The following is a 27,326-nucleotide window of genomic DNA, read 5'->3' on the forward strand; positions in this document are numbered from 1 at the left end:
TCTGCGACGGAGCAGCGGCTGTTGACGTCATCCGCAGGCGTCGGGGAGGCTGCCCGGGCTCGGCCCACGTAGGGCGGCGCGTTACCTTTCTCTCTTTCTCCGGCGAGCTGGGCTGGTGGGGGTGTCATGGCTCCCGCCGCCGCCGCCGCCGCCGCCGCGCAGCCTCCGGAGGTTCAGTTCGCACAGAGGCTGGCCGCCAACGAGAAGCGAATTCGGGACCGGGCGCTGAAGAAGCTGCGCGGCTACCTCGCTCTCCGGACTCGGAGCCCGGCGAGTAAGAGCGGGGAAGGGATGCGGGGGAAGCACGTGGCGCTGGTGGGGCAGAGCAGCCGGGCGCCCCGGGTTGCTGGAGCGGCGGAGAGGGCAGCGCGTGGGGCAGAAGAGCAGCCGCCCGAAGCAGCGACAGGACTGAGGAGGGAAAGGCGGGCGTGGGGTTGAGCGGGCACATGGCCGCCGGGACGTGAGGTGCTTGCAACCGGGCTCTGCTTCTCAGGTACCGTGTGAACTACTGAGGGTCGGTGGGATAAGCGAGTGTGGAGTCATGGTACGGTTGAAGGGGAGGCGCCGCTCTTCATGGGCAAATGGGCTCCCGTTATCTCTAGGGGTAGGGGCTTTTGTAGGACAGGCTGGGGAAACTTGCCTCCTTTTCTCTAATACGCAGTTTACTTCTGTTGCTCCAGGTACCTTTAGCCAGGAAGAATGGCTGAAAATATGGAAAGGACTCTTCTACTGCATGTGGATGCAGGATAAACCCCTGCTTCAGGTATGTACAATCTGTGTAAGGATGTATTGCCGTGATATTGCCTATGAATGGAGCAGTTGTCTGTGGACCTTGCCTGCTCCACCCTCGGGAGCACAGTGTAATGGCTGGAGGGGACACTGTGCCCCTTCTTCATTATGCACTGACGTTGTTTATGCTTTTATTCATATATTTTCCCCCTCTGGCATGTTACAGTATATGGGGGTAACAAAATACCCAATGTTCAGTTGGAATTTGGAGGTGATTTTTTTGTCCCCGTAATAACATGAAAGACAATTGTACAGGGTGAGGAGTGTGGTAAGTAAATAGTCAGTGGTTGAAATTTGGAGACATGTCTGCTACTGTACAGGTAGCACAGAAGACTGTTGTAGGTCTGTCTCTGACCAAATTCTGCGTTGAAATGTCCACCCTGTTTTGGGTAAGGTTCTTCGTTTGTCTACTATTTCAGACCAACTGTGATAATATAGTTTGACCTTATTGGTCAAATTCTCAAATAATCTTTTCTTTGTTTGGGGGAGTTTAGAGAACAGTTTCCGTGTTTGGGAGTGAGGGGGTAGTTTCTGAAAAGGAAAAATGGAATCTACTCTTGGAACGTTGTATACTAAAAAAATTCCTTTCATTTTTAGGAGGAGTTATCGAACAATATAGCACAACTTACCCATGTAATAGAGAATATAGATGCTTGTAAGTTATTTTTATTTTTTTAGTTTTTACTTTTATTATATGTTCAGGGGTTTCCAGCCAAGTTTGTTTGTTCTGCTTATTAGTATATTAAAAAAGAATTGATGTCCTGAAGCATTGTGTCTTCATTTTCTATGAAAACCACATGAATAGCCCATGATTATTATTTTTTGAGGGCAGTGTTTGGGCAGCCACTGTTTGCTGCAGAATTGCATACCTTATTACATATAAGAGGCTCTATTGGTCACAAGGTGAAATTCTTACTCATCATCAAAACTCCTGTAGAACTCATCAATGCGGGCAGCTATACTTAACCATAGAATTCAGCTGAAACCTGTGGAATGCTAGGTCAGACATTCTCTCCATCTGTACTGAGCAGTTCTGAGGTAACTGGAATAACATGTGAATAGGTCCTGTGTATGTTTCTGTTGGGAGAATAAAATGTCAGCTCCCTCTGGATAAATCTTGGAAAATTAGGCCTTGGGGAGTGGGTTGGATTTGATGACTTTCAGATCCTTGCCAACCCCTTCAGGTTTTTTGCTTCAGCAGCACACTGATGGCTTTGTGCTTCCTTCACTTATTGAGAACAGACCATTGTTCACATTTGGAGTTGTCTTAATTGTCCTTCACATGTGAAAATAGATAGAATCCTGCTGGCCACATCTAGTCCAGCATCCTGCTCTCACAGTGGCCAGCCAGATCCTCTGAGAAGCCTATAACTAGGGCCTGACTGCAGAAGTGCTCTCCCCACTTATGAATCCCAGGAACTTGTATTCAGCAACATACTGCCTCTAACACTAGAGGCAGCATAACCAGCCATTATGGCTAGGGGGCATTTGTAGCCTTATCTTTCATGAATTGATAATAAATCCTCTTTTCAAGCCATCTGAGTTGGTGGTTGTCATTACATCTTGTGAAAACAGTTCTACAGTAGCTACTATTTGTTTGTTTATTTATCATTTTCTGTATAAATTTTAAGGTGCTGTAAAGAATGCAATAAAAACAGTTTAAAACAATACAGAAAATAGTGGATAAAAATAAATGCAAAACAGACACCAGTGACAGATGCCTATTCACCCTGCTGGGAAAGTGTCATAACAAAGTTGTCTTCAATTGTTTCTGGAAAGTGCAAATAGTGGGCACCTGTCATATTGCTACAGGAATGCTGTTCCACAAAACACACTAAAAGCCTGCATTACTGTGGAGCAAGCTTCTGAAATCTTTGGAACTTGTAGGAAAATCTCTTCTGCAAACTGCAATGACCAACTTGGGTAGATAGATGATGAAGCCATCTGTCTAGTACACATTATGTGAAGAAGTACTATCTTTTGTCTCTGCTGAATCGTCTAACATTCCGCTTCATTGGGTGGTCTCACTTTTTGTATTATGAGAGAGAGAAATTATCCACTTTTATCACATTGCACATATTTTTTTTCACCTCTTATGCATTCCCCACCTTACAGTACTCCTATTTCTTTTAAACTGCAAGCTTCAGCTTTATATTTCCCCTCTACATTTATAAAAGGTGTAGTGAAAATGTTTTGAACTAACACAGCTTGTATGGAACTTTAAAGCTGCTTCTATTTATTTCACTGCAGGGCATTTGTTCATTCAGACTTTCTGGCAGACCATGAACCGTGAGTGGAATGGAATAGACAACCTGCGCTTAGATAAATTTTACATGGTAAAAGCTGTTTCTTAAACTGTATTTTAAAGGGGCATAATCAGTGGGGTGGGGTGAAAAATCTTCCAATTTTTGGATTGCACTGTTTCATAAAATTAGGTAGTAGCATAATGAATGAACACAACACAACACAAGTAAGATTCAGCAATGGGAATAGATAGAGAACTCTTCAAACGTAAAGTTAGAATTCACATTTTTAAACCAGAGTGGGGAGACGTGAACTTGTCATGTTTAATCTTTACTGTTGTGTGCTGGGGGATTTTGGTGTTATGGAGAAACCTTGCATGAGTTCTGCAGTCCCACCATACTTCCGTAATCCATTTAGCATCAAGAGAAGACTTTACATTTCTATATGTGAAGTTACGTTCTTGCAAAAACAGGAAAATTGGCTATAATCCTATAAGTGCTGGTTTGAGGGTAAAGCCGAATCGAAACAGTAGATCTTATAGACATGTATAAGGTTGCATGGATGGTTAAGATGTTTGTCAACAAAGTGATGATTTCCTATCAATTGAAACATGATGGGATGTATCTTTTTCTAACCTAGTTGATCCGCATGGTGCTGAGACAGTCCTTTGAAGTACTGAAAAGAAATGGATGGAATGAAAGGTAGGTGGCGCCTCTGGGGAGTGTGTGTGCACACGTGTGTGTGTGTGTGAGAGAGAGAGAGAGAGAGAGAGACTAAAACTACTCTTGCTCACTCTAAATCTATTGATGAGTTACCAATAATTTTTCTTTCACAATCCCTGATAAGCATTATAGAAGCATAGAATTGTGGAGTTGGAAGGGACCCTGAGGATCATCTAGTCCAGCCCCCTGTAATGCAGGAATATGTAGCTGTCCCATATGGGGATCAAACCTATAACCTGGGCATTTTTGGCACTAAGCTGTAACCAGCTGAGCTATCCAGGCTGACGTAATGGGCCTCATCCCAAAAGCTCATATTGTGCTCACTTCCTTTATACATATTTTTCTGCAAAACTGTTTTTGTATTCCAAGCAGCAATTCTAAGATAAATTGAACACATATGTGACATATTTCCGGGTAGACATATATTAACAGCAGTGTAAAAACTTGTACTACGGCCATAAATTGAATAGCAATAGTAAGAATACTTCACTGGGGATTATTCCTAAGTAAACATCCATAGAGTTAGACCTATATAAAGTGCTGTATAAAGTAGCAATACAATAATAAAAAAAATGTTCTTATAATTAAATTTCAGTGGTTCTGCTATTATTTTCTCCCACACACTTGCATCCTGCCTACTATGCACACAATAAATTCTGTTGCTGAAGAAAAAAGAGGCACATGGCCTATTTGTTAAAAAGGCCTCAATGCAATCCACTAGAAATACCAGATTGTATTCCTAGAAGAAAATAAAGGTTTGAGTAGAGGTTCAGTAGATTAATTGCACCATGAGAAAAGTTAGGAATTGTTTAATAGTTAAAATCTGTATTGTATCTATTTCCAATCTATAGAAAATCTGCATTGCTTAGCTGAGATTCCCATGAATCCTGTGCAAGTTGTGTCAGCTGTGCAAATTATGCCAATGTACATATTTGCTTGACCAAAATAATTAATGGCCACTGAAAATTTTGGATTTTGAAGTCCTACCATCTTATATCCAGTGAATTGCTATAAGTAAGTTGTCAGGGAACTGCCATCAGCTCAGAGGCGGGAGGTGGAAGGGCAGTTGGGTTTCAGGGCGCCGCCAAAGATCACTGAGCCGGAGCAAAGCGGGGGGGAGACAGGTCCCCCTTTGCCCACGCCCTCTCTGCGCAGAGAGGGGAGACGTAGGATGGGGGTCAAAAGACTGCTCTGCTGGGGAGAGTTTAAGGACCCCCCACTCCCAGATTCTGCTAGCGACTGAGCAGACATGGAATTGAGACGTTCTGCATTGTGAATGTTTTGGACAGATAATAAAGCCTTGAAAAGACCAGTGGGAGTCTTGCCTGTTCGCTCTTGAGCAACCATGCTGGCATTCGTAACATAAGTGTCCCATTGGCATAAGGGTTCAGTGGGACACCTCTGCTCCCACCATGCCCCCTAAATCTGTTGTGGGGTTCCCCCGAACCCTTCAGAGCAGATTGTGGGTGATGTGGGGCAGTCCTGTTGCACAAGCTGGAAACCTTTATACTGCATTGGATACAAACAAAAGTTTAGAGCTGTGTTTCCCAAACTTGGGGTTCCAGCTGTTTTGGGGACTACAGTTCCCATCAACCCTAACTTCTGGTCCCACTAGCTAGGGATGATGGGAGTTGTAGTCCCAAAAGCTGGAGACCCACATTTGGGAAACACTGGTTTAGGGGCTTAGTGCAAAATTCTAGAATATCTCTGCAATTTTAAATTGCGTATTACTGACATCACACAGTTTTTTATATGTTAAGGTATTAAAACAAGCTTTCATCAAAGGATTTGTTGGGAGAGGGTAAACTTGCTGGAACTCTCACCCTGGTAAATCACTTAGAGAAGAAAATATCTGATTCACGCTGTTGCTCTATTTCAGTGGATCAGATTGTTTTGTTTCAAAAGCAGTGGCCACTCTTTTGGAACTGATGCAATGTCATATGACGTTACACAGATGAATGGACCATGCTTTATTTTCTCCCCGCCCCGCTTTTCATCCAGTTTTACTGAGCCATTTCTGAACCTGCTAATGAAGGAGGTTATTCACCCAGACAGCAAGGCTCCTGTTGGGATAAAATTGCATTTTATTGACATCTATCTGGAAGAATTGGCTAAAGTTGGTTCTAAAGAGGTAGGAAACAAACTTCTCTGTGTATTGCTGTGCAATCTAGCAAGTCTCCCTAAAATATATGCTTAAAACGAGTGCTGTTAATGTCTTCGCCTAGCAAGGATATTAAAGTCAAGTTTACTCTGTGTATTTACTATTTGCTTAGGTTGGGCACACTATCTAATTGATTGTTGTTGTTGTAGCACTATGTAATAAAAAAAGCATATCCTCACCATGGAGCAACTTGTGAATTGCAGATTTGCTCAACTTTTTATGTTACCTAAAATGTAAAATGTCTTCCTTAAATACAGTGGAAATAACTAGACTTTATATAATGCTTCCCATCTGACATTACAAAGGGGTGTCAGTAATATCATCGTGATATGTGTTTCCATCTTTTTGAAATTGGTCAGGCTATATCAAAAGGAAACAAAATAATCCATAATAATGACAACCTTAACAGATGATAGGATAATACATCATGTCAAATCCTGACAGCATTTTAGTTGGTTACACAGTAATTCATAAATATATATTTAGAAATAAAATATATTTCCTCCTTGTATTTCTATTGCTGTAGGCTATCGTATTGGTTTTAGCCAGCCTGTGTTAGTATCTGTTTGGCAAGAGAGAGCTTATCTTCTATGATATATTTACCCCAACTGTAAAATGCTTCCTTCCCCCTGAGTCCTAGTTCTTTTCAGGGAACCGTGGGAATATTCAGAATGGGAAATTTCCCATCTCTTTGAGTAGAATTGGAATAGGTTGATGTTGAACTAACCATGTATTTTATTTTTTTGCAGCTCACTGCAGACCAGAATCTCAAATTTATAGAACCATTCTGCAAAATCGTTGCCAAGACCAAGGAGTATGTTATATATTTCTATGTTTTGCTACTTGTATTGACTCTGAGGTTAAAGGGTTGTCGGGGGGGGGGCGTTCTTCTTAAATAGTAGATAACATCTGGATAGACTCGCAGAGCATAATTAAAACAGAAGAAGCGAGATAGTGAAATGTTCAGTTTGTGAAGCAAAGCTTTCTTTTGTGTGCCTTGAAATGAAAGTGTGTAGCTATGGGAACTGCATGAGTTTCTTTTGTACTGATGATAAAAAAGCTAGTTCCTGATCATCGGGTGCTACTATGGTGATATTGAAGAAAACCCTGGGCGAATCCAAAGACAGCAGCTTCTGATTCACAATCTATGTGATTGACTTATTGGTAGTTCTTTTATTTACTCTTTGCAAATGGCATACAATTTTTTCAATTTTCATGGGTTAGTTTTTGATAGATTGGAAAGAGGGTCCATAAAATGGAATGCTTTTGTGATGCTCCTTTTTTTTCCCCCTTCCCCCTTAATGGTTCAGTCATCTTTTGCTGCAAGTCATAATCCGTGGCATCTTTGAAACCATTGTTGATCAGTCCCCGTTTGCTATAGAAGATTTAATGAAAGAACTGAAAGCAGGGAGCGATGATGACTTATCGGAAGAAGATGAAAGTAATGAAGGAGAGAACGAGCCAGTCTTCAAAGGTATGAGCCTGGCCACAGTAATAACTGGAACGTCTAGAATGGATTCCTGTCATGTCTTCTGCTTTGAAAACTTCAACTCAGAATGCAGCCATCTGCTTACTAGTAAAAGTGAGCTCATGGGAGCATGTGCGTGCCACCTGTGGGAGCGCTCTTTCCTAGCCCCACCTAGAGATACCAGGGATTGAACCTAGAACCCTATGTGTGCAAAGCTTATTACTCTGTCTCCTTTTCAAATTTCCCCACTTTTCTGGCCACTGTTTTAACATGACACATGTGTCCTTCCACTGAGGGTAAAGGGAGATTGTGTGTGCGTGCACACACATTGTCCTTAAGGTGCTGGTGTGCAACATCTAACAGCTTGCATAAAGCATCTCTCCTTTATGTTGATGGCAGCTTCACTGACCTTAGTGAAGGCTGTTATGGATTTCACATTTGGTGCTCTGTAAAATGTGTTGCTTTTATCCTGCAGGCACAGACTTGCCAAGCAAACATTCCCTAGATTCAGAGGCACCAGACAACCTTTTAGAAGATGCAGATGATAACATTGGGCCTGTTCTCCAGGTGGGTATTGAGTTTGACAACATACTAATTTCTGTAGGGTCTGAGCACTAGGGATTGGCTTGTTAAATCTGATTAAGTTCGATGGCTGCTCTCTTATAAATGAAAAGCTCTCACAAACAATATTTAACTAGCCTAATGAACTTTTTTCCTTTGAAAACTGGTAGAAGACCATTTTTATTGTCTTGCTTGATTTAAATGTAGATCAAATTGCTGGTTCTCGAAGTGCAGGACCTGAAACACAAGTGAATGTTGTGTAGTTTTGTGAGTGCTGGACTCACAAGAATTCCTGAAGTGTGGTTCCTATTGGGATTTATGAAAGTGAGGCCTGACAGCTGTAGGATCAGTAACCAAAGGCCTGAGGATGTGAAGGAGCATGGCTGAGAGAATGAGTGTACTTGGACTGGTGGGGAAGAAGCACAGGGACAGAGCTGGACAGAGATGCTCCACTGGGCAGGCATAGGCAAAGGCGGCCCTCCAGATGTTTTGGGACTACAACTCCCATAATCCCTAGCCAACAGGACCAGTGGTCAGCGACGATGGGAATCGTGGTCTCAAAAAATCTGGAAGGCCGAGTTTGCCTATGCCTGCCATTGGGGTTTTCCAATTTGGAGTAAGTACAAAATCAGTAAATTAGTGTCTTAAGTGGTTCTGCGCTAAATGATTGAATGCAGCTGATCTGTGTTGCTGTAATGCCTTCCTCTTTTATGTTTACAGTTTGATTATAAAACTGTTGGCGACACACTGTTTGAATTGGCCAGCAGAAAAAACACACCTGCTTATAACAGAAAGTGTCTGTACAAAGTGGTGAAAAAGTAAGTTCCTATGTAATAAATGTTCTTTCTGATTGTGCTGACTTGCCTGATTATCCTCTCTTTCCTTTCACTTTCTGGAGTCCCAACACCCTGCCCTTTTATCTTTTGCTTCCCCATAGTGCCTGTCAGCTCTTCCTTTTTGGGTGTAACTGAGACAACATAATTCCTTTCCACTTATTTTTCAGGTTCCAAAATCTTGCAGAAGGTGAGGCTTCAAGAACATCTGCTACTGTTTCGTTTCCATGAAGAATTGTACAGTAGCACAGGAAAGAAAATACAGTCATTTTAAATTTGCAACAGATATCTTATGTGCACCTGAAAGGGCTTCTTTTGGGGACATTTATATCACCTCTTATAGAATTATAGAGTTGGAAGGGATCATGAGGGTCATCTAGTCCAACCTCCATCATAACCTATTGGAAAATTGGTTGTATCCTAACATTAGTCACACTTGGAGCTGACCCATTGAAATAAATGGATGGGACTAACTTTGGTCTGTTTATCTTAATGAGTAGAACTTAGCTAGCTATAACTGTGTCCTGTATCGCATGACGCTCTAAAGCAGGGGTAGGGGGACCTGTGGCCCTCCAAGTGTTGGACACCAACTCTCATCCTCCTTGGGATGATGGGGGCTGAAGACCACACATTCCCCATCCCTGCTCTTAAAGAAGTATAGAGAGCCTGCAGCCTCATAACCACATGCGGCTCTCTGCTCAATTGCAAGTGGGTGGTAAATAAAGGAGGAATGGATTGGGGTGTGAGTGGAAGGGGCTGACTTAAAGGAAGAGGGTGGCAGAAAGAGGGGGAAGGGGTGCCCACCCAATCTTTGCTTCAGCCCTGCCAGTTACCATCATGTAGCCACTGTTAGATAAGCCCCAAAGGTTGCCCGTTCCTGCCTTTGGGGAGGTGTGATAAGGTTCCCTTCTCTTTGAATGAACAGTTTGTTCTGCTTGGCATTTAAGATAATGGAGAAAGATACACACCAGAACAGCTGTCACCAGTCTGGTTGACTCCAGATGCTGATTGGGGCTGATGGGAGGTGCAGTCTGACAACATCTGGAGGCCACCAAGTTGGTGGTGGCTGGACTAAAGTATAGGTAGAGAAAAGAGAGTGTTGTGTGGGTGAAGGACCTCTGAGCCACTATTTGCTTGGGGGAAACTCTCACTCCAGTGTTCTCTCACTTCAGGGACCTTTCCACAGGATGACTTCCCTGAAGACGTTTCTACAGATGAAGATGATGATACCTTCAGCAGGAGGAAGTGGAAAAGGAAATCTGGCAAACCCTTGGATAAAACACAACCAGAAAAAGAAGGTGAGGTTGTTACCAGTATGTAATATCCTAACTTAGCCTGCAATCCCATACAAACTTTGCTGGGAGGGTAAACCCTATGGAACTCAGAAGGACTTCCATGTAGAATCATAGAATGGTAGAGTTGGAAGGGACTCTGAAGGTTATCTAGTCCAACACCCTGCAATGCTGGAATCCCAATACATGGTCCCCCATCCAATTTGAAACAATTCTGGACCCTGCTTAGCTTTGCAAATGTGCTAGCAGTTTTATTGTTGTGCCACTAGGAGGAAAACACCTGGAGATGAAGCCAGGGCCTTGTTGTAGGATTGCACTTTTAAGCGTCTTTTGTTTTACTTTCTTTAAGTAACTGCCCAACTCTAACTGAACTTCACTATGATAATAAATTGTCTCCGCTGGAAATTAGAAATAGCTGTTGCTGTTGGAGTATTAGCCGGAAGGGAGTGGAAGCTTTGCAGTGGCCTCAAGTTTTGTTTGTGTATTTAAAAGCATTTATATACCCCTGGCGAGTAAAAATCCTAAAGCAGTTTACAGAGTTCAGAAATATATTGAAATCATATCTTAGACAAAGCAAAGGCCACAGATAATAATCAAAAATACAAGATGACGACAGAAGACTTGGGAAGTCTTGATTGTGTTACAAAATCAAGCACTCTCAATAGGATTTCTGCATGCTGTGCTCGCAGTGTTGAATCAATAGGCTGGTCAGCTTTTTCCCTCCAGACTCTGGACATTTTGAAATGGGACTCAGCCAAATTCTCCTGTCTCTCCTGTGAAACGGCAGACAGTGCTATTTTGTATTTCTTTTCATCTCTTTATTTGTAACTTTTGTCTTTTTCTTAGATATATGTGTGTATATTTTACATTTTTGTGTGCGTATCGTTTTGATTGCTGTAACGTCTCTGTTCAATTAAACTGAAAGTAAATTAACAGAGGGTGGCTGGAACTAATGTTAATTGCCAGGGAAAGCCTGAACATTTAGGCCTTTCTGCATGAACGTAACCTTGTTTAGACACTCTCCCCTAACACAATTTACAGCAGCCATATGTCGAGGAGAGTGGGTACATATACCTAGTATTCTGCCTTTTCAGGTCCTGTTCCTGCCAACCTTCCACACATTGAGGTGCAGAAGATTTGAAGCAATTAGCATTCTAAATCATGCAGGAAGCCTGCATACATAGAACTGACTCCTTAATTCACACACACCTTCTCCCCCCCCCACCATACGCACACATGGTAATGAGGGCATAGGAACAGAGCTGGTGAGTGTGGCTCTGATCTTCCCCTCAATGTGATCCAAATCCTGGGGGGGCGGGCGGTTATCTGAACAGGGCTTATTAAAATATCTAACATGAAAATCAATGACAATACAGTGGTACCTCGATTTTCAAAAGTAATCCATTCCGGAAGTCCATTTGAGTTCCGAAACGTTCGAAAATGAAAGCAGAAGCCTCAGTAAGGAAGCCATGTTTCCTGTTCTACATCCAAGGTGCGTTAGAAAACCAAGGCACTTACATCCGGTTTTTCGGCATTCTAGTTCCGAAACATTTGACTACGGAGGGATTCGAAAACCGAGGTGGTACTGTAGTTGTTCTCATCAGCTCTGTTAACAACAAATACTGTATAGTAATAGTATAGCAGCTGCCCTGTTGTGGACAAATCAGTGGCTCATCTTCTTTCGCATTCTGTTTTCCAACAGTGACTAGAGCAGTACCTCTGGGACACGCAGAAGCTGGGTCTAATAGTAGTATCCATTCCTCGATTACTAATCACTCGCCCCAGGAGACGGGGCCACCAACTCTTTCTTCAGGTGTAGAGCCCCCTTCCCAGGAAGAGAGATAGGCTGCTGCTCGACAGCCTCTTCTTTGAATTTAAAAGCTTATTTATTTTTTCTTTACAGTTTGTGCTAGAAACATAAAAAATGGTATTGAGGAAGAGGAGGAGAGCCCAGGGCCACAGAAGAAAAAGAAGAAGCGAAAGAGGAAGTCCAGCCAGATGGTTGACTTTGGTATAGCTGCTGAATGTAATGAGAAGGGACTGGTCCCTGAGGAAGGATCCAAAGAGCCAAACCAGGACAGTGAATCATTAAATAGTAAGAAAAGACCAAAGAAGTCTTTAAACATGGAGGTCAGTGAAATGGATTCTTCAGCCGCTGTAGGTATCAGTGGTGATTCTGTGCTGGAGACCTTGACTTGTTTGGTAAACAGCATAAAGAAACAGCCCAAGAAGAAAAATGGCCGCCTGCGGAAAGTCCCTATAGAATTCACCCATCAAAATGGACATGCTCATATAAGTACCGAGGAAGATCCCAGCCACTGTGCTGCAGTAGCCTGTGGTAGCAAAGCAATTAAGAAGAAACGGAAAGCAGAGACTGGCGTGATATCTGGGAGCAGTTTTTCTGAAGAGTCTGTTGAGCAGCCCAAAAAGGAAAACTTGGCAGAATCTGGATGCACAGTGCTCCGAAAAGTTAAATTGAGGAAAAAACAAAATTTGGTCAAGATTAGGGGTTCCAAGCAGAAAATAATCAGCTTGAAAAAGAAAAAGAAAATCAAGGAAGTCCTAAGTTCCATGGAAGAAGCTGTAACTGAAGTTGAAAACAAAAAGAGCAAAAGCAGTGTAAGTAGGTCTGTCCTGCAACTTGCAATGTCTGGTTCCACCTCAGCTTGGGGAGCAGGTTGCAGAGGACTCTCTGGCCACAATAAATATTTTATTGGGCTGCATTTTCTGATGTTCTGCTGTACAGGTAGCACCAGATCTGTGTACAGATCTGTGTACTTTTGCCTCAAACAGCTATAGCTTTCAACGTTTCCATTTTTTTAAGGGAAATACCCTTATTCCGAATAGGATTCCTCACAAGAAAAGGGAAAAGTTGACAGCTATGTTTCCAACACAGATCGTTCTGCTTCTATTTGGAGAGAATGTATATAATGGGTGGTTTTACTAGTAAAACAGGTGACCAGATAGAAGCTAAAGAAGAAAATCAATCCCCAAATCCCATGTGTTGTTGTTTTTTAAAATCTATTTTCTGAAACTAAGAAGTGAAAGCTTTGACAGTTCAAGATTAGACAAGCAAAGGCCTCACTACCTGTATTTCCATGAGATTATTTAAATTCTATACACCTGATTGCTGTTGGCCAGTTTAATGGATTTTCTCGTACTAATGCGAACATCCTCTTGTATTTCCAGATGAAGTCATGCAGTTTCAGTGCATGTCTGATGTTTGTGGTCTTAATGGTTGGGGGCGATATGTGATCTAGCTGTACAAAAAGGAGTGGAAGTTATGGACATTTTGCAGTGTATATAGACTTATGTTGTATGCCCATGGTTTGCTAACAAGGTTCCTGTGAGCACCAGTAGACCTAGTGCCTCCTACGTTGCCTGCAAAAGGCCCCTCATAAATAGCCCCTCAGCGCATGAGACACTGCTCTGGCTCAGCCTTTTTTTACATTCAACACATCCCCATTTAATACAATAGTAGTGAGATGGAGCAGGGACTGAGCCACTGCTGCTTACCAGGAAGGAGAGGAGAAGCAGTTGGCTCAGCTGGGTGCAGGTGCATCAGCAGGCGCTAGTCCAGCGCTCTTGCCGGACCATTTCCACCAAGGCCCCTGGTGCTGTTCGGCATCATATTACTGTGTCCAGACTCTGCTAATTGATCTCTGCTGCTCTTTTCTCTCCCTGCAGGAAACAGGTGGCGCTGCTGTGCTGCTAAGGAACAAGAAGGCAAAGACTGGAAATGATTTTGTGAAATTTGAAAAGACAACTCTACCAAAGCCAGTGTTCTTTAGAAAAGCTAAAGGCAGCATTTCCCCCATGCAGGTATAGTGACAAAGGTGCTATAATTTGCAGCTAAAGCAGGGGCAGGGAGCCCATTGCAGCGCAAGCGCCACATTCCCTTCAGGGCAACCTTTCAGGGACCACATGCCAGAGGTGTGGAGAGCGGTTGTGTGAGGAAAGACCTGACATGCTCCCTTGCGTGAAAATTTTGGAGGCTTGCATGCCATGCTTGCTATCTCCTAACAAACTTTAGGCATAGAATTTTCAGAATTTCTCATCTCTGCGAGCCAAACTGCATGTAATCACATTAACTGTGTATTTGTATTTGAGGAGCAGATTTTTAATATTTTTTTCAGGCACATAGCATCAGCTTGCAGTGAGGGGTGGTAATTATTGGGATCCCATACTGCAATTGCAATTAGGGAAAAATATCCCACTGGCACTAATGGGAGCTTTTCCCCAAAGACTATTGGTCACACCTAGGTGTCTGCAAAGTATATTCAGTAGGAATTGTATTTATATATTAAAATGTTTTCCTGTACAAAACACACTAGAACTTAAGTGAATATTTTATACTGCACAAAACTGCAAATATTTCAGTCTTTCAGAAACTAAACTACCGATGATGATGATGATTAACTGTGTTTTTGGGAAGCACTTCAGATATCAGAGAGACACAAAAAGTGTTTTAATAAAGGGAAGGGTTTAACTGGTCCAAAAACACAAGTTTATCTGCCATTTTAATATCTCTTTGTAGTTAAGCAAGCTGCAATCTTCCAACTCCAAAAAGGTCACCTTTGGACTGAGTAAAAACATGACTGCTGGTAAGTTCAAAATGACTTCAGACCTTGTTGCTTCTCTGAAAACAGGCAGGTAAAACAATGGAAGGTTTGATGCAGTTTTAAATAGCAGTTGCTAAATGTTGCCCGTGCATGTAATTGTGGTAAGAATTTACTTCTACGACAGCTGTTTATTGCCCAGGTGAAGGAACATCTTTTAAATAAAACACAGAACCAAGAGGAAAATGGCATGCATGGCTCCATTCCGTGGTCAACTTCCCAATATTTACCTTGGGTGCCCCAAGCCATTTGGCCTCAACTATCACACTTTAACCCAGTTGCCTTAGCCATCAGGCCTTCAGTAGTAGCTAGAGACATTCCAATCCCATATCTTACTTCCCTTTCCCCAAAACATCTGGAGGAGCTTCAAGGAGATGCTGGATTTACATCCTACTGTTAACTCAAAACAGACATAGCAAAACATACTGGCTGGCTAATCACTTTTAGGGTTAGATAAGATTACATGTTTATAGCTTAACAAGCATGAGGGTTGCAAAATGCAGGCACACAGGAATTGTTGACTGATGCATTCTGTCCAAAGGTTAAATGCATTTAATATTGAAACAAAGACAAAATCCATATCTAATGTCTTAATCAACTACCAAAAATGTGCCTCATTGTGATTTATACACAGCTCTTTAGCACTGCCTTTTGTACCACACAGAGCAGTGTGCAACCATTAAAACACAACATTCCTTTAACAATATAAAACAAACCAGTATAAAAATGAGGAGGTATCACAGTTAAAAGCCCCAAACCGATTTCGCCATGTGTAAAACATCAGCCTGGGAAGCAAAAAGCAAGTGTTTTCCCCAATCAGTGTGTGGGAGGGGTTCAAATGAACACCCCAAGTTGAGGTACGCCATAGCCTACCTGCAGCCAGCAAGAAGGCTCTTCTCTTTCATTGTAACTTATCTTGTATCCACTATAGGTTTGACAAAGAGAAGGGCCTCTCCACCAGCCCTTAGGGCACAAGTAATCTAGTACAGTCATACCTTGGCTCCCGAACAGCGCAAACCCAGAAGTGAGTGTTCTGGTTTGTGAATGTTCTTGGGAACCCGAACGTCCAACGGGGCTTCTGCGGCTTCTGATTGGCTGCAGGAGTTTCCTGCAGTCCTTCAGAAGCCACACTTTGGTTTTCGAACGTTTTGGAAGTCGAACAGGCTTCCGGGACGGATTCCGTTTGACTTCCAAGGTACGACTGTACAATTGTCAAACAGGTTTATGGAAGAAGAGGGAAGAAGCTGTTGTCTGTGACACCACTGAGGTGGGAACAAACCTCTCATTGGATTCACCACCATCTGGGCTGAAAAGGAGATTTTGCCCCCCATATGAACTCTGTCCCTGAGCACATCAACAGCTAATAGTCATTAATGGCTATATATTCCCTGCGTATCAGAAACACCATGCCTCTGAACAGTAGTTGCTGGGGAACATGATTAAGAGAATAGTATTCTTGGTCTTATGTCCTGTTACGAGCATCCCATAGGCCTCTTGTTTTGCCATTGTGGGAAACAGGATGTTGGACCAGACAGACCTTTAGGTCAGGCCCAGTTGACACATGTGGTCTGGCGTACCGAAGCAGACAGGCTCTTTGGTAATAAGTATAGAATACTTTTGGTCTGCAGTGTTCCATTTGTTCCCCCAGAATCTCTCTGGATTCCTTCTGTGCACAAACAGCTCTAGCAACCATCGAAATGTTTGCACATGCTTGATAACAATATGATGCAATACTCAAGTTTTTGCTTTTTAATCTTTCCTTTGGCAGAATTTAAGACGACAGACAAAAGTATCCTGGTCACCCCAGAGGGAGCCTCCCGGGTTGCTTTCAATCCTGAGCAAAAACCATCTCACGGTGTGCTGAAGTCCCCTGCCAGCTCTTCTGCAGAAGCAACACCTCAAATGAAGAAATCCCTTTTAATGCCAACTAAGAAAAGACCAACTGCTATTGACTTCTTCTAAGCCGATAAGGAGAGGAGCAGTTTTTGTACAGAACAGTCCAGTATAACCAGTTGCTTCTGGAGGTATTTTGGGAATCTTCCTTTTCAAGTTAATGGGATAGTATACATTGTGTGACCCTTGGTGCTGTCAACTGTAATAAGCACCTATTTGGCTGTACATTGAGACTGTTTTGTGTATGCTGTTAAAAGAAAGGTAATGGCACATGACCTTAGGGTTCCAATTATGGAGGCCCATCTTTTATTTTATTTTTGAAATAACCTTATCACATTGTGAATGAATGTGTACAGATTTGTTCTAAACTGTTGTTGCTTGCGCTCTTTTAATCATTGGTTCTTGTTTTTCCTAGTGAAGAGGTTTTTGGCATTTATTGGCTTAATTCCATGGGAGTTAAGAAGTACACAACCCCTCTCACATGCTTCCTGTTCTGCTTTTCCTTCTTTCCCTTTCAAGCTATTTTCTCTTATCTTCCTACCAAAGGGTATAGATTAGAAATGGAATATCTGTGTTGAGGTGAACTACTTCTGTGGAACAACCGCTTGCACCTCAGTTGGGTAGCCTGCTGCCAACACACATCTCATTATTGTCTATAGCCCAAGTATTCCAGTTGACACATATTTCCTAAGCACTTGAAATAGCATTGTGGGCTACTTCAGATTTGCTTCTCCTTTTTGTGTAAGAAGGTATGGTGTGTGTTTGTGTGTGTTTTGTAAATTTTTGCATTTTTATAATGTTCTTATCCCTGGGCCCATGGATAAAGACTAGGTCTTAATTATTATCCTCCCTTCATTAAAAGGAGCTAGATTAGTATGGCCTTTATTTATATCTGAAAGCCTTAATGCCTTTTGACACAGGGTAAAGATGCTTTGGATAGTAAGGTGGCTTTGAAAGCAAGGCCATATTTTTAATCTGCAGTGTAAGTTTTAATGATGTTCATCTTACAGTGTGCTAACATGATGGTGCCTATCTCCATTCTCCTGTTGATTTCTGTGGAAAACGATAAAAAAATTTGTACCAGATAATTTATTTACTGCAAGTTTTAGACTCTCAATCCCCTTTTCTCAAATGTAGCATAGCACGAAGACATAGCCCAGGAAACATTGTGGACATTGACACTGGGTCATGTGGGTCATTTTTTATTTTGATGAAGAGATCTTTGTGGTAATATTCTTTGTACTCCAGCTTCAGAATAAATGGGCAGTCACTTCAATTACTATCTCTCCACAGTGCTAATAAAGTTTCAAGCTAATAATACTCTTACTGACTGTTTCACATGTCTCATGTGTTGTGCTGTGTTACTGTCCCCGTCTGTGGCTTGTGGTGTTGTTCTGAGCGTGCTTGGTGGTTGCTTTATCTCCTTGCAGTTTTAAATACTGTGATGTGACTTGGTTAAGACAGACATGCTTGAGTTTTGGAGATGTCTTGTATCTTGTGTTGTATATGGTCAATTAGCAAACTATAACGGAAGGCATACATCTTAAATAGAAGTATTAATATTGGTTCTTTAAATGGAGTTTAATATTAAAAAAGCAACAAATGTGGGGCACTGTGTTGGAAAACTACTTGTTGTGATAAGATAGTGGGGAAGTGGAACCAAAATAAGCCAGTGATTTACTTTCGTACAAGAATATGGACAGCAATAGTTGTATGTTCATTCTTATGTTGGAGATGTTATAATTCTCCAGCTAGAAAGATGGAACTGTAAAGAGATTGGAGAAGAGTTTCTTTAATGCTCTGAACCTCAGGGCTTTGTGGTTGCCCCAACAGTCAAAAGATGGTTCTGTTACTGTCAGATGGCAGTGGTGGTTGCTCATGAGTAATCAGTCAGGACTCAGACCTGTCTTTTACAGGTTTTATTTTGGTGCAAAACTATTTACAGGGCAGAGCCACAAGTTCATGTCTGCCTCAGTTGCTAGCAGAATCCGGGAGTGGTTGTTTCCAGGACCTCCCCCAAGATAAGAGCTTTGTCACCCCCAGCCTTTTCCTTCCTTCTTTGCATTTTACACCTCTGCGCAGGGTGGGCGATGGAAGGGGCGTGCTTCCCTCCTGGCCTGCTTGGCCAGGAGCGGTGCTGAGGCTCCCAGCAGCATCCTCTGGTCCCTTCCCCTCTTCCCCGCTGGAGGTGTGACTTTCCTCACCACAGGAAGAGGAACTGCTTCGCAAGATTTTCGGAGGTTCCCTGTAACCCAACTGCCCCTCTGCTTCCCTACCCTGTTCCGATGGCAGTACCCTGACAGTTACCAAGGCTGTTGCAGGACAAAAGTCAGGGTCAGTATCATTCAGAAGTAGTAGTGGGGGCCCAAGCAAGGCTTCACCATTGATACTTGCCCAAGGGCTCTCTTTATGCTTCCCCCCACCCCCTCAGACTGGTATTGCAAGCAGCACTAGACAACAGGGTCTAGCCACCCTTTAAATTCCCCACAATGCCCCTGATATAGCATTAGCTCAAGGCATTGTGGGAGATTTAAAATGGTGGCTAGACCATGCTGCTGGTAGTCAAGCCTATCAGGGACCACTGGCAGAGACGTAGGCTCACTAGAGTTTACCAAGGGCCCCCTCGTTCATGAGGCTGGCCCTGACAAGACCAGCAACACGTCTTGATGAATGTTAAGGTAATGTGAGTGTTGTTGGGTCTTTCGGAATGATGGATATTCAAATTTAATGGTTGATTTCTGATGGGGGGGTGGCTTGTAAACATGCATGTGTAGTATACATTTTCCTGTTCTTCCATGTTTCCTGAGAATTTCATCCCAAGATGTTAATTTCAATGAATGATACAATATGTGATGTTTTAATTTACAATTACATATCTAAACACAAGGTGAAAATAAAAATGATGTCCTGTTGTTGATAAGACTACAAAAAGCAGGAGTCTCAGCTTTCAAACCAGTTTGTCTGTTCATGGGTGCATTCTAAAAATATCTAGGATTACTATGAGTTATAACTAGTCCTGTTAAAAAGCAGAATTTGCAAAGATCTTATTTTTAAAAGAATATTCACTCGGTTTTGTAATTAAACTGGCTTAAATGAAGCAGAACACTGTTTAAAATGGTTTGTGTTTAAAGCTTTGTATTTAAAATATTTTAGGAATAAAAACATTTTTTATCAAGCTTTTGTGAGTTGAACAGCATCGTCCTTTGACTTTTTTGTTCCCTCCAGTTGTAGGAGCAATTTTTATTTTTCCATTCTGCAGCATATACATCTCAATAACTCCAGATCCATGAAAATGGGCCACTTAAACTTGGCTTTGAAAGAGCACTGTTGCATTTTATTTACATTATTTTGTTGCAGGTAGCCGTATTTATTCAGTCATTAAATTTATATGCCCTACCTTCTTCCAAAGGAGTCTAGGGCAGCAAAACTGCCAATACTAATAAAGTTCCATTAGACTACTAGTTCCACAGGCAGAGGTCAGGAAGTGAGGTATGACAGCAACAGGGATGGTGTCAGCAGCCCAATCTTCTCCATGTGATCACTAGGGCTGGGCGATACCTGGTTTTTAACATTGTGGTATATCAACAGCCAAATATTGTGATGTACTGATATTGCCCAGTCCTATCCTGTACCACTCTGGCTTGTGCAAGCAAGAACGGTACGGGGGCTTAATCAGCCTCTCGCTCGCCCCATAGCTGATCAAGAGGTCCCCCTCTGGCTTGTGGGGGACTTCCTCAAACTACTCAACTGGTGCGCAGGCAGCCGTGCGCCTGCCCACCCCTCAGTGGAGCAGTTTAAGGAAGCCCCCCTGCCACCACCTCCAGCTCACATGTATACCACTAAGCCAGTATCACTCACTGCAAATCACAGCCACGTTCCTGGTCCTGCTGCTGCTGTGCTACCCAAGACTAAGACATGGTTTGGCTTAGCATGTCGTCTGAAATAGGCCTTGTTTCTTTTGCTCCAGGCAAACAAGCTGTAAAACAAGAACAAAGCTTGGTTATAGCTTGTGAAGCAAGATGAAACATGAACCTGGGTTCAACCCAGTAAGCTCAACTATGGTTTAGGCCTGGATAGTGTGGTAGTGCCCCTTCCCCAAGAACTACAGGCTTTTGGCTCACTGATATATACAAACCAAGTCATGGAGTGCAGATGACTAATACAGGCACCTGCTCAGTGGCACGAAAAATCTTGGGAAGTCTTGGCACTCTGTAAAAAAAGCCCACGATCTTTACATGTATAAGTGTGCCAGAAGAACCACACCACATTTCCCCTGCTTGTACTTCTGTGTTTATTTATAGAAAAACTTTTTTCTCGTTGTCCCTACAAAAATGAGTTTATACAAGGAATAAACAAAGATAGACACGTACACAAAACTAAAAGCAGCACCAGAAAAGCAAGAGAGCCAGAGCTAATGATAAATCAAGTTAAGCAACAGCAGAAATCAAAGGGATGCTTAAAAAGAAATGCCTTCAACAACCAGTAAAACACAAGTGGAGAACAGAAGGTAACCTCCTGAAGCAGGGAGTGCCACAAATTGGGCCCTACCACAGAAAAAGCCCTGTCATGTGCTGCCACCCACTTTTCCTCAGAAGCAGTTGCGCTCACACATACAAATGCTATAGTAGCAGGGGCGTATGAAGTGGGGGGCGGAGGGGGCGGTGACAAGATGGCCCCTGCCTCCCCTCAGCTGTAGAGAAGCCAAGGGCGCGTGCAGTCCGTATGGGTGCCGCTCTCACGCACAGTCCGTATGGGCGGCCCCGCCCCAGGTGCCGTAGAGGGTTCCTCCACCACTGTATAGTAGCAGATCTTTAAAGGATGGGTAGGTTCACATGGGAGGAGGTAACCCTTCCAAGCAGGCCCATAATTAGGGGGTGGTGAGGTGGGCCCCCGCCAGGGGCACAGGTGAGGTGGGGTGCAAAATCGGCTAAAAAATATGTACATAAATAAATAAATAAAAATATCAATTATTGCCTCATAAGACAAGGTTTTAAACAGAGGGTGAATTGAATGGGTGGAGGGGGGATGGAGAAGAGGCGGAGATGGAGAGAACTATGCAGAGCTGCAAACTCTGCCAGACATTCGGCTTCTGGGCACCATCAGAAATGCCCCCACCCACTGGCTTCTGTGTTCATTGGCTCTTCACAGGAGTAAGGTTCCCTGCCTCCACTTTGTAGTAGCAAACTACAATATTATCCAAACAATGCAAAACAGCAATAGCAAGGTAGAAATTTTCAATGGCCGGTCCACTGTTATTTACTATAAAGCTCTTGATTTATATGGGATGGGATAAGCCCAGCAATAAGAACCTTTGAAGATTTCCATTGTCATGCATAACTTGGCTTTACTATGCAGTTCATGAACTGAAATGACAATTCCATTAACAGACTTCTCCCCACCCCCCAACCTCCATTAAAGCTCCACAGCATATTTGAGTAATACAAACAATCTCTGCCTGCGGTAAGCTTTTATAATTCTGAGCATCTAGGACTGTTCCAGCCTTGGTCTCTCTTGTAAATTTATTCTTTTAAAAGTTCTTTATGCATGTGGTGTAGCCAACAGTGATTGAGTCTAGATCCTATTGCCAAAACATTGTGTTTTAAAAAATCTAGAGTCGTGCTTCCTGAAATAGGTGGCCTTCATTATAGTCTTATGGGGCTAGGATACTATACAATAAAAGACAATCCTTTACATGACTGCTAAGTGGTAATGAATGATGTTACAGGGGTGGGGTTGGAAGCAGATTAAATTTAGATACGTGGGAATGCAGGGTGTGCTGAATATATATTCTCACCAAACCATAGTGACCTTCAGTCTGTAACCTTCAAAATGGCCCCTTGTATCCATTACTGAAATGTCATAAATCTGCTCTACCAGACAAAATTGTATCTCCCTTGGCTATTCAAGGCCATCAGCTTCGCTGCAGTAACAGCTGGAGAAAGTGATTCCCATCCCAGTATAAAATGTGCCCATATACAGTGGTACCTCAGGTTACAGATGCTTCAGGTTACAGATGCTTCAGGTTACAGACTCCGCTAACCCAGAAATAGTAGCTCGGGTTAAGAACTTTGCTTCAGGATGAGAACAGAAATCGTGCAGCGGCAGCGGGAGGCCCCATTAGCTAAAGTGGTGTCTCAGGTTAAGAACAGTTTCAGGTTAAGAACAGATCTCCAGAACGAATTTAAGTTCTTAACCCGAGGTACTACTGTAAAGGCAGCCAAAGCAACAACAACAAAAATAATAAACAGTTTCTAAAGCTGAGAATGCCTGACACAGGTTGTTTCCTAACTGAAGTCTTCCCTACCTGAAGGCATAAAGGCACGTTTTAAGAGCCAGAAAGCTCTGTTGTTATTTTTTTGGGGTACCGGTATTTTTTTTTAATGTATATGGACAGTGGACTGATAAAATACAAGCTGGAACACCCCAAATGAAGAAAACAGCTTTTGATAGTTTATAGAGATTGTCTGTGGCAGCATTCACCATTCTGATGCCTTCCAGATGTTTTGCACTACAATTACCATCAGCCCAGCCAGCATAGTTAAGGTTGATGGGAGCTGTAGTCCAGCACATCTTGAGGATCTGTTTGGGAAGGCTGATCTATGGTTTATTTGCCTTGTTTTCATAAATGAGTGGTGCTTTAAGGCCAGAAACAGTAACATACAAGTCACATGCTCTTTTTAAAATACTAAAAAGTCCCAACTTTCCTTTTGGGGAGACGTTTTTAGCTAGTTTGTTGACAGAACAAAGTTTGAAAACATGGTAGCAAATATATCAAAGTTTCAGGATTAATAAGGTGAGAAAAATGCTGTGTTTTTCCATTTAAATGTAATTAAGCACCCAAGTCTGTGAAATCAAGTGTCCCTCCCCCCCCCCCCGTAATTTTCAGTAAGAATATTATAAAATAAGCCCAACAAATCCACCCCAATAGTTTGGCACATGCAGTATTATTTGGGATTGCGTCTAAATTATGTTTATGGCATGCAAACTACAAGCTCATCAGACTTGAGTTAGCCATGTCTTTTGAGACTCTTTGAGATCAAAACCGAATGTTAACATTTTAGGATTTAAATAGGAAAAAATGCATAGTTAAACATACCAACTCAAACATACAAGGTGGTGGGGAAAATAAAAGTATATATATGCCATCTTAGAATATGTGAAACTTAAGAATGATCTGCTTATGTATACAAGTGAACAAAAGGCCAAGATATATTCAATGCAAGTTTTGGAGGGAAATTATCTGAGAACCTGGGAGATATCCTCACAGGTGAGGACATCCTTGATTTAAGAATGCTCTGTGAGCATAGACTGTCCCTGATTTTTAATGCTGTTCTTTGCTCCCCTCTTTCCATGCATTACATGAGCCAAAAGAAAAGCAAATACAGGAAGCCATATTTCGGTGCTTAGCAAAATGGTGAATTGCATATCAGCTTTGTCGGGTGGGTATGTAATGGTTATATTTAGTCCATTCAATAAAAGGGCATTTTCCCTCACTATAGCAAAAGAACAAAAACACATAATTATTGTCACCCAGGTAACACTACTGAAGATGAATACAGACATAGTTAATCCATTTACCACACAACCGTTGCAGCTGTATCTCAAACACAGATCTGTTCTGTCTGGATCACAGCAGCAGTCTCGAGTTTTCCGCTGTGTGCGTGATTTCCAGAGAACTGTGACTCTTGCCAAGCAGATATCCCTCAGCAGTGGGAAGTGGCTTGTGACTGCCAGACGACAGCGTGTGACGCAAGAAAGCACACATAGAAAGCAAGCTGCTGAAACAGACTGTTTGTGCTAGGAGGGTTTCTCTTGATGCTTGCAAAAGCTTTGTGCTCCTTGGATCACCATCTTCATCAAATAAATATATTTACTGGGGCATTTCTTTTTCTTTTTGCCACTTCCTACTTGGAGTGTGTATTGGATTCAGACAAATCTCAGAACAAGAACCAAAGCAGGCCATTTGGGACAGATATAAGTCTTATCTGAGCCAAAGCAGAATTTCCGAAAACACCAATTCAGAGTCTGAACTGATACCCACCATCTCCCACAGTGTATTTGAACTTCATATAGCAACAGTCTCCCCTTTTCTCAACTGGACCCCCATTCTTTTCCCATAAGAGGAAGATCAGAGGTGACAAACCTGTTGCCTTCCAGTATTGCTGAAGCTACAGCTCCCACCACGCTTGACTATTGACCATGGTTCCCCCCCTCCATCACTGGAGCCCCCACCCCTCAGAACGCCATTGGCAATGTTGGCTGAGGTGGCACAGAATCAGAGTTCAATGACTTCTGGAGGGCTATACTTTACCCAACTCCTGCTTTTAGCTTTTACTCCTGAAGATAACTTTAGCGAGTTCAAAGCGTTGAGATAGAAGAGCTTTTGGTCATTAATTGCCCTGCAATGAAAGTGCTTTAAAGTTCCTTGTGCCAAAATTGTAGCAAAAGTAAAGTCTCTTTAATCTCCTGTTTCATCCGGCTCCTCTGGAATTTTAATTATTCAGAACTTGTCATTCTGTTTTTGAAATAGGCCTTCAAAGCTATTAATTTGTATTTAAAATACGATTCTAATGTGTCTCTATTTTGGGCCTCAAATAAGCGGCGAGTTTGCACTGAATCTGTTGAGAGATCAATGACTCAGGACTTTGCAGTATGCGGCCGTGAAAGCTATAATTACATACAATTTTCTTGATGTATCTACTTTATGTGATTCCTTCCCTCCTACACTGGTCTTGGGGAACCTCTGTCAATCCATAAAGCCTTTTCACTGCACAGCAATCACTGCCACAATCTGCTGTCGTTCAATAATAACTCACTACATAGCTTTTAAAATTTCTAAAAGTTAAAAATGTGTAAGCGCTGCTAGTCAACCATCCAGCTTCTATTTAAAACTTCTGAGAAATGGCATTGATTTTAGTCCTCTTTAGCAAAAAAACAACAACCCAGCAGATTAAAATATTGTGTCAGATTATTCAAACTGACCATAATAATTTCCATCACGGGGCAGTCTTTACAAGACTGTCGATTCTTCAATTAGTTTCTAACCCAAGACAACGGTATCCCCCACACCTTTTCCACTGGCAGTTCATGGCAAAATTACCTAATTCAATTCTGGCTGAATAGAGAATTCCATTTCTTATTGAGGATGACTGTAAGGATTCCCAACTAATGTGCTAATATGCAGCCTTCCCTGGTACAGTTTGCATAACTTGGTCATGGTTGTGAGGCAAGGTAAGGTGCTTAGCTTCAGCTTGCTGGGGACTCCAGTATGACAGCCACGGTGTGGTAGTAGTGGGAGGCACATCAATAACAAGATGTCCAATGACATTATAGCAGTGAGAGAAAAATGGGAAGTGGGATAGTTGTACCAGGCTTGATTATGCCCACTTGAAAAGTAGTGGAATGCTTTTATGCTTTTGAAGAAGCAGAATGGCATCCCATCCTACTTCAAGCACTCTTTCTCTGTTTCCCCTCTCTTCATATATTTTGATTTCTCTTATAATAATAGCACTGCTGCTAGTATAATTAATCAAATGATTTCATGCAAAGTTGCACCTCTTTGTTGACTCCAGCAAACCAAACTGTAAAGTTGCAAAGCCAAAAAACAAAAACAAACCCACAGCTGGATCCAGAGGCAACTGGCGCACATTTTTTCCAAAACTGAATCAAAGCCAAAGGCACTGAGCTTAAACATAACAAATGAGTCACAGAGAAGAAACAAACAGCAAAGGGGAGGGGGGAGTTGCACAGATTATAATCTCACAAAAAATGTATTTTAGTTTCCGCCCCTACCTTGTATCAACATCTTAAAAGTTTTCCATATAAATTATTGATTTAAAACTGGAAGTTAACACTTTTTCAACAGCTAGGAAATTATAATTGTACTGGTTTTCAATAGAAAATACATTACTGCACAGTGGTACCTCGGGTTACATACGCTTCAGGTTACAGACGCTTCAGGTTACAGACTCCACTAACCCAGAAATAGTATCAAGGGTTAAGAACTTTGCTTCAGGATGAGAACAGAAATCGTGTTCTGGGGGTGCGGCGGCAGCGGGAGACCCCATTAGCTAAAGTGGTACCTCAGGTAAAGAACAGTTTCAGGTTAAGAACGGACCTCCGGAACGAATTAAGTACTTAACCCGAGGTACCACTGTACTGTGTGTGTCAGTGCCTCATAGAAATGTTATTAACAAAAAACTGGAAGCACATAGAACTCTGGAGTTCCGAGAGAGCACAGCGTATAGCATGCGTTGAGTTGGGACTGATAAATGGAAAGGGTACTGTGGTGCATGTATAAACATATGTGGGTGTAGGCATTTGTCATACACACACATATTGTGATGTCTGGGACATATATGCTGGAGGATACAGAAGCAATTAGGCTTTTAGTGCAATTACTGGTTGTCAGACAATAATTTGTTTCAGAGTTCTGCCAATTAGTAAATCTACTATGCATGGGCAGTGGTAAGTAGGCTGTGTGGGCAGATTTAATAAAAATATAAGATACAAATCAGAGAATCCCATTTATATCATAGCAAATGCTCGCTTGCCATTGGTGAGAAAGAACTGGACCTATATGAACAGGAAAAGAAGTTTCTATAAATTGGATGAAAATGTGCTCATGTTCTCCCTTGACCATCATTGCTATGCAGGGGATTTTTTTATTCTGTTGTGGACTTTTGTAGGTGTCTTTATGGTAGCTGGTTTAAGAAAAAAGTGGGGTATGAATTCTAAAATGCAT

At 42.2% G+C, this 27,326-nt stretch overlaps 1 protein-coding gene and 1 long non-coding RNA gene across 2 annotated transcripts in view; one reads left to right on the forward strand and one right to left on the reverse strand.

Moving 5' to 3' along the window:
* On the forward strand, positions 1–19,757 carry RRP1B (ribosomal RNA processing 1B). Its single transcript, XM_083437322.1, has 16 exons — positions 1–274; positions 681–763; positions 1,387–1,444; positions 3,040–3,125; positions 3,673–3,734; positions 5,757–5,886; positions 6,666–6,730; positions 7,227–7,390; positions 7,860–7,951; positions 8,666–8,763; positions 8,949–8,968; positions 9,951–10,076; positions 11,974–12,689; positions 13,758–13,892; positions 14,608–14,674; positions 16,458–19,757. Exons 1-16 carry the CDS (start codon positions 127–129, stop codon positions 16,649–16,651), a joined length of 2,244 nt encoding a protein of 747 aa, XP_083293448.1. The 5' UTR covers positions 1–126; the 3' UTR covers positions 16,652–19,757.
* Positions 16,893–27,326, reverse strand: part of LOC310676082 — an 11,237-nt gene continuing 803 nt past the window's right edge. Inside the window, exon 2 of the long non-coding RNA XR_014510396.1 lies at positions 16,893–20,558. This is a non-coding gene — a long non-coding RNA (uncharacterized lncRNA). The remainder of the gene's footprint in view (positions 20,559–27,326) is intronic.

The sequence above is a fragment of the Podarcis tiliguerta genome, assembly GCF_965153285.1.
Source record: "Podarcis tiliguerta genome assembly, chromosome: 4".
Lineage (NCBI taxonomy): Eukaryota > Metazoa > Chordata > Lepidosauria > Squamata > Lacertidae > Podarcis > Podarcis tiliguerta.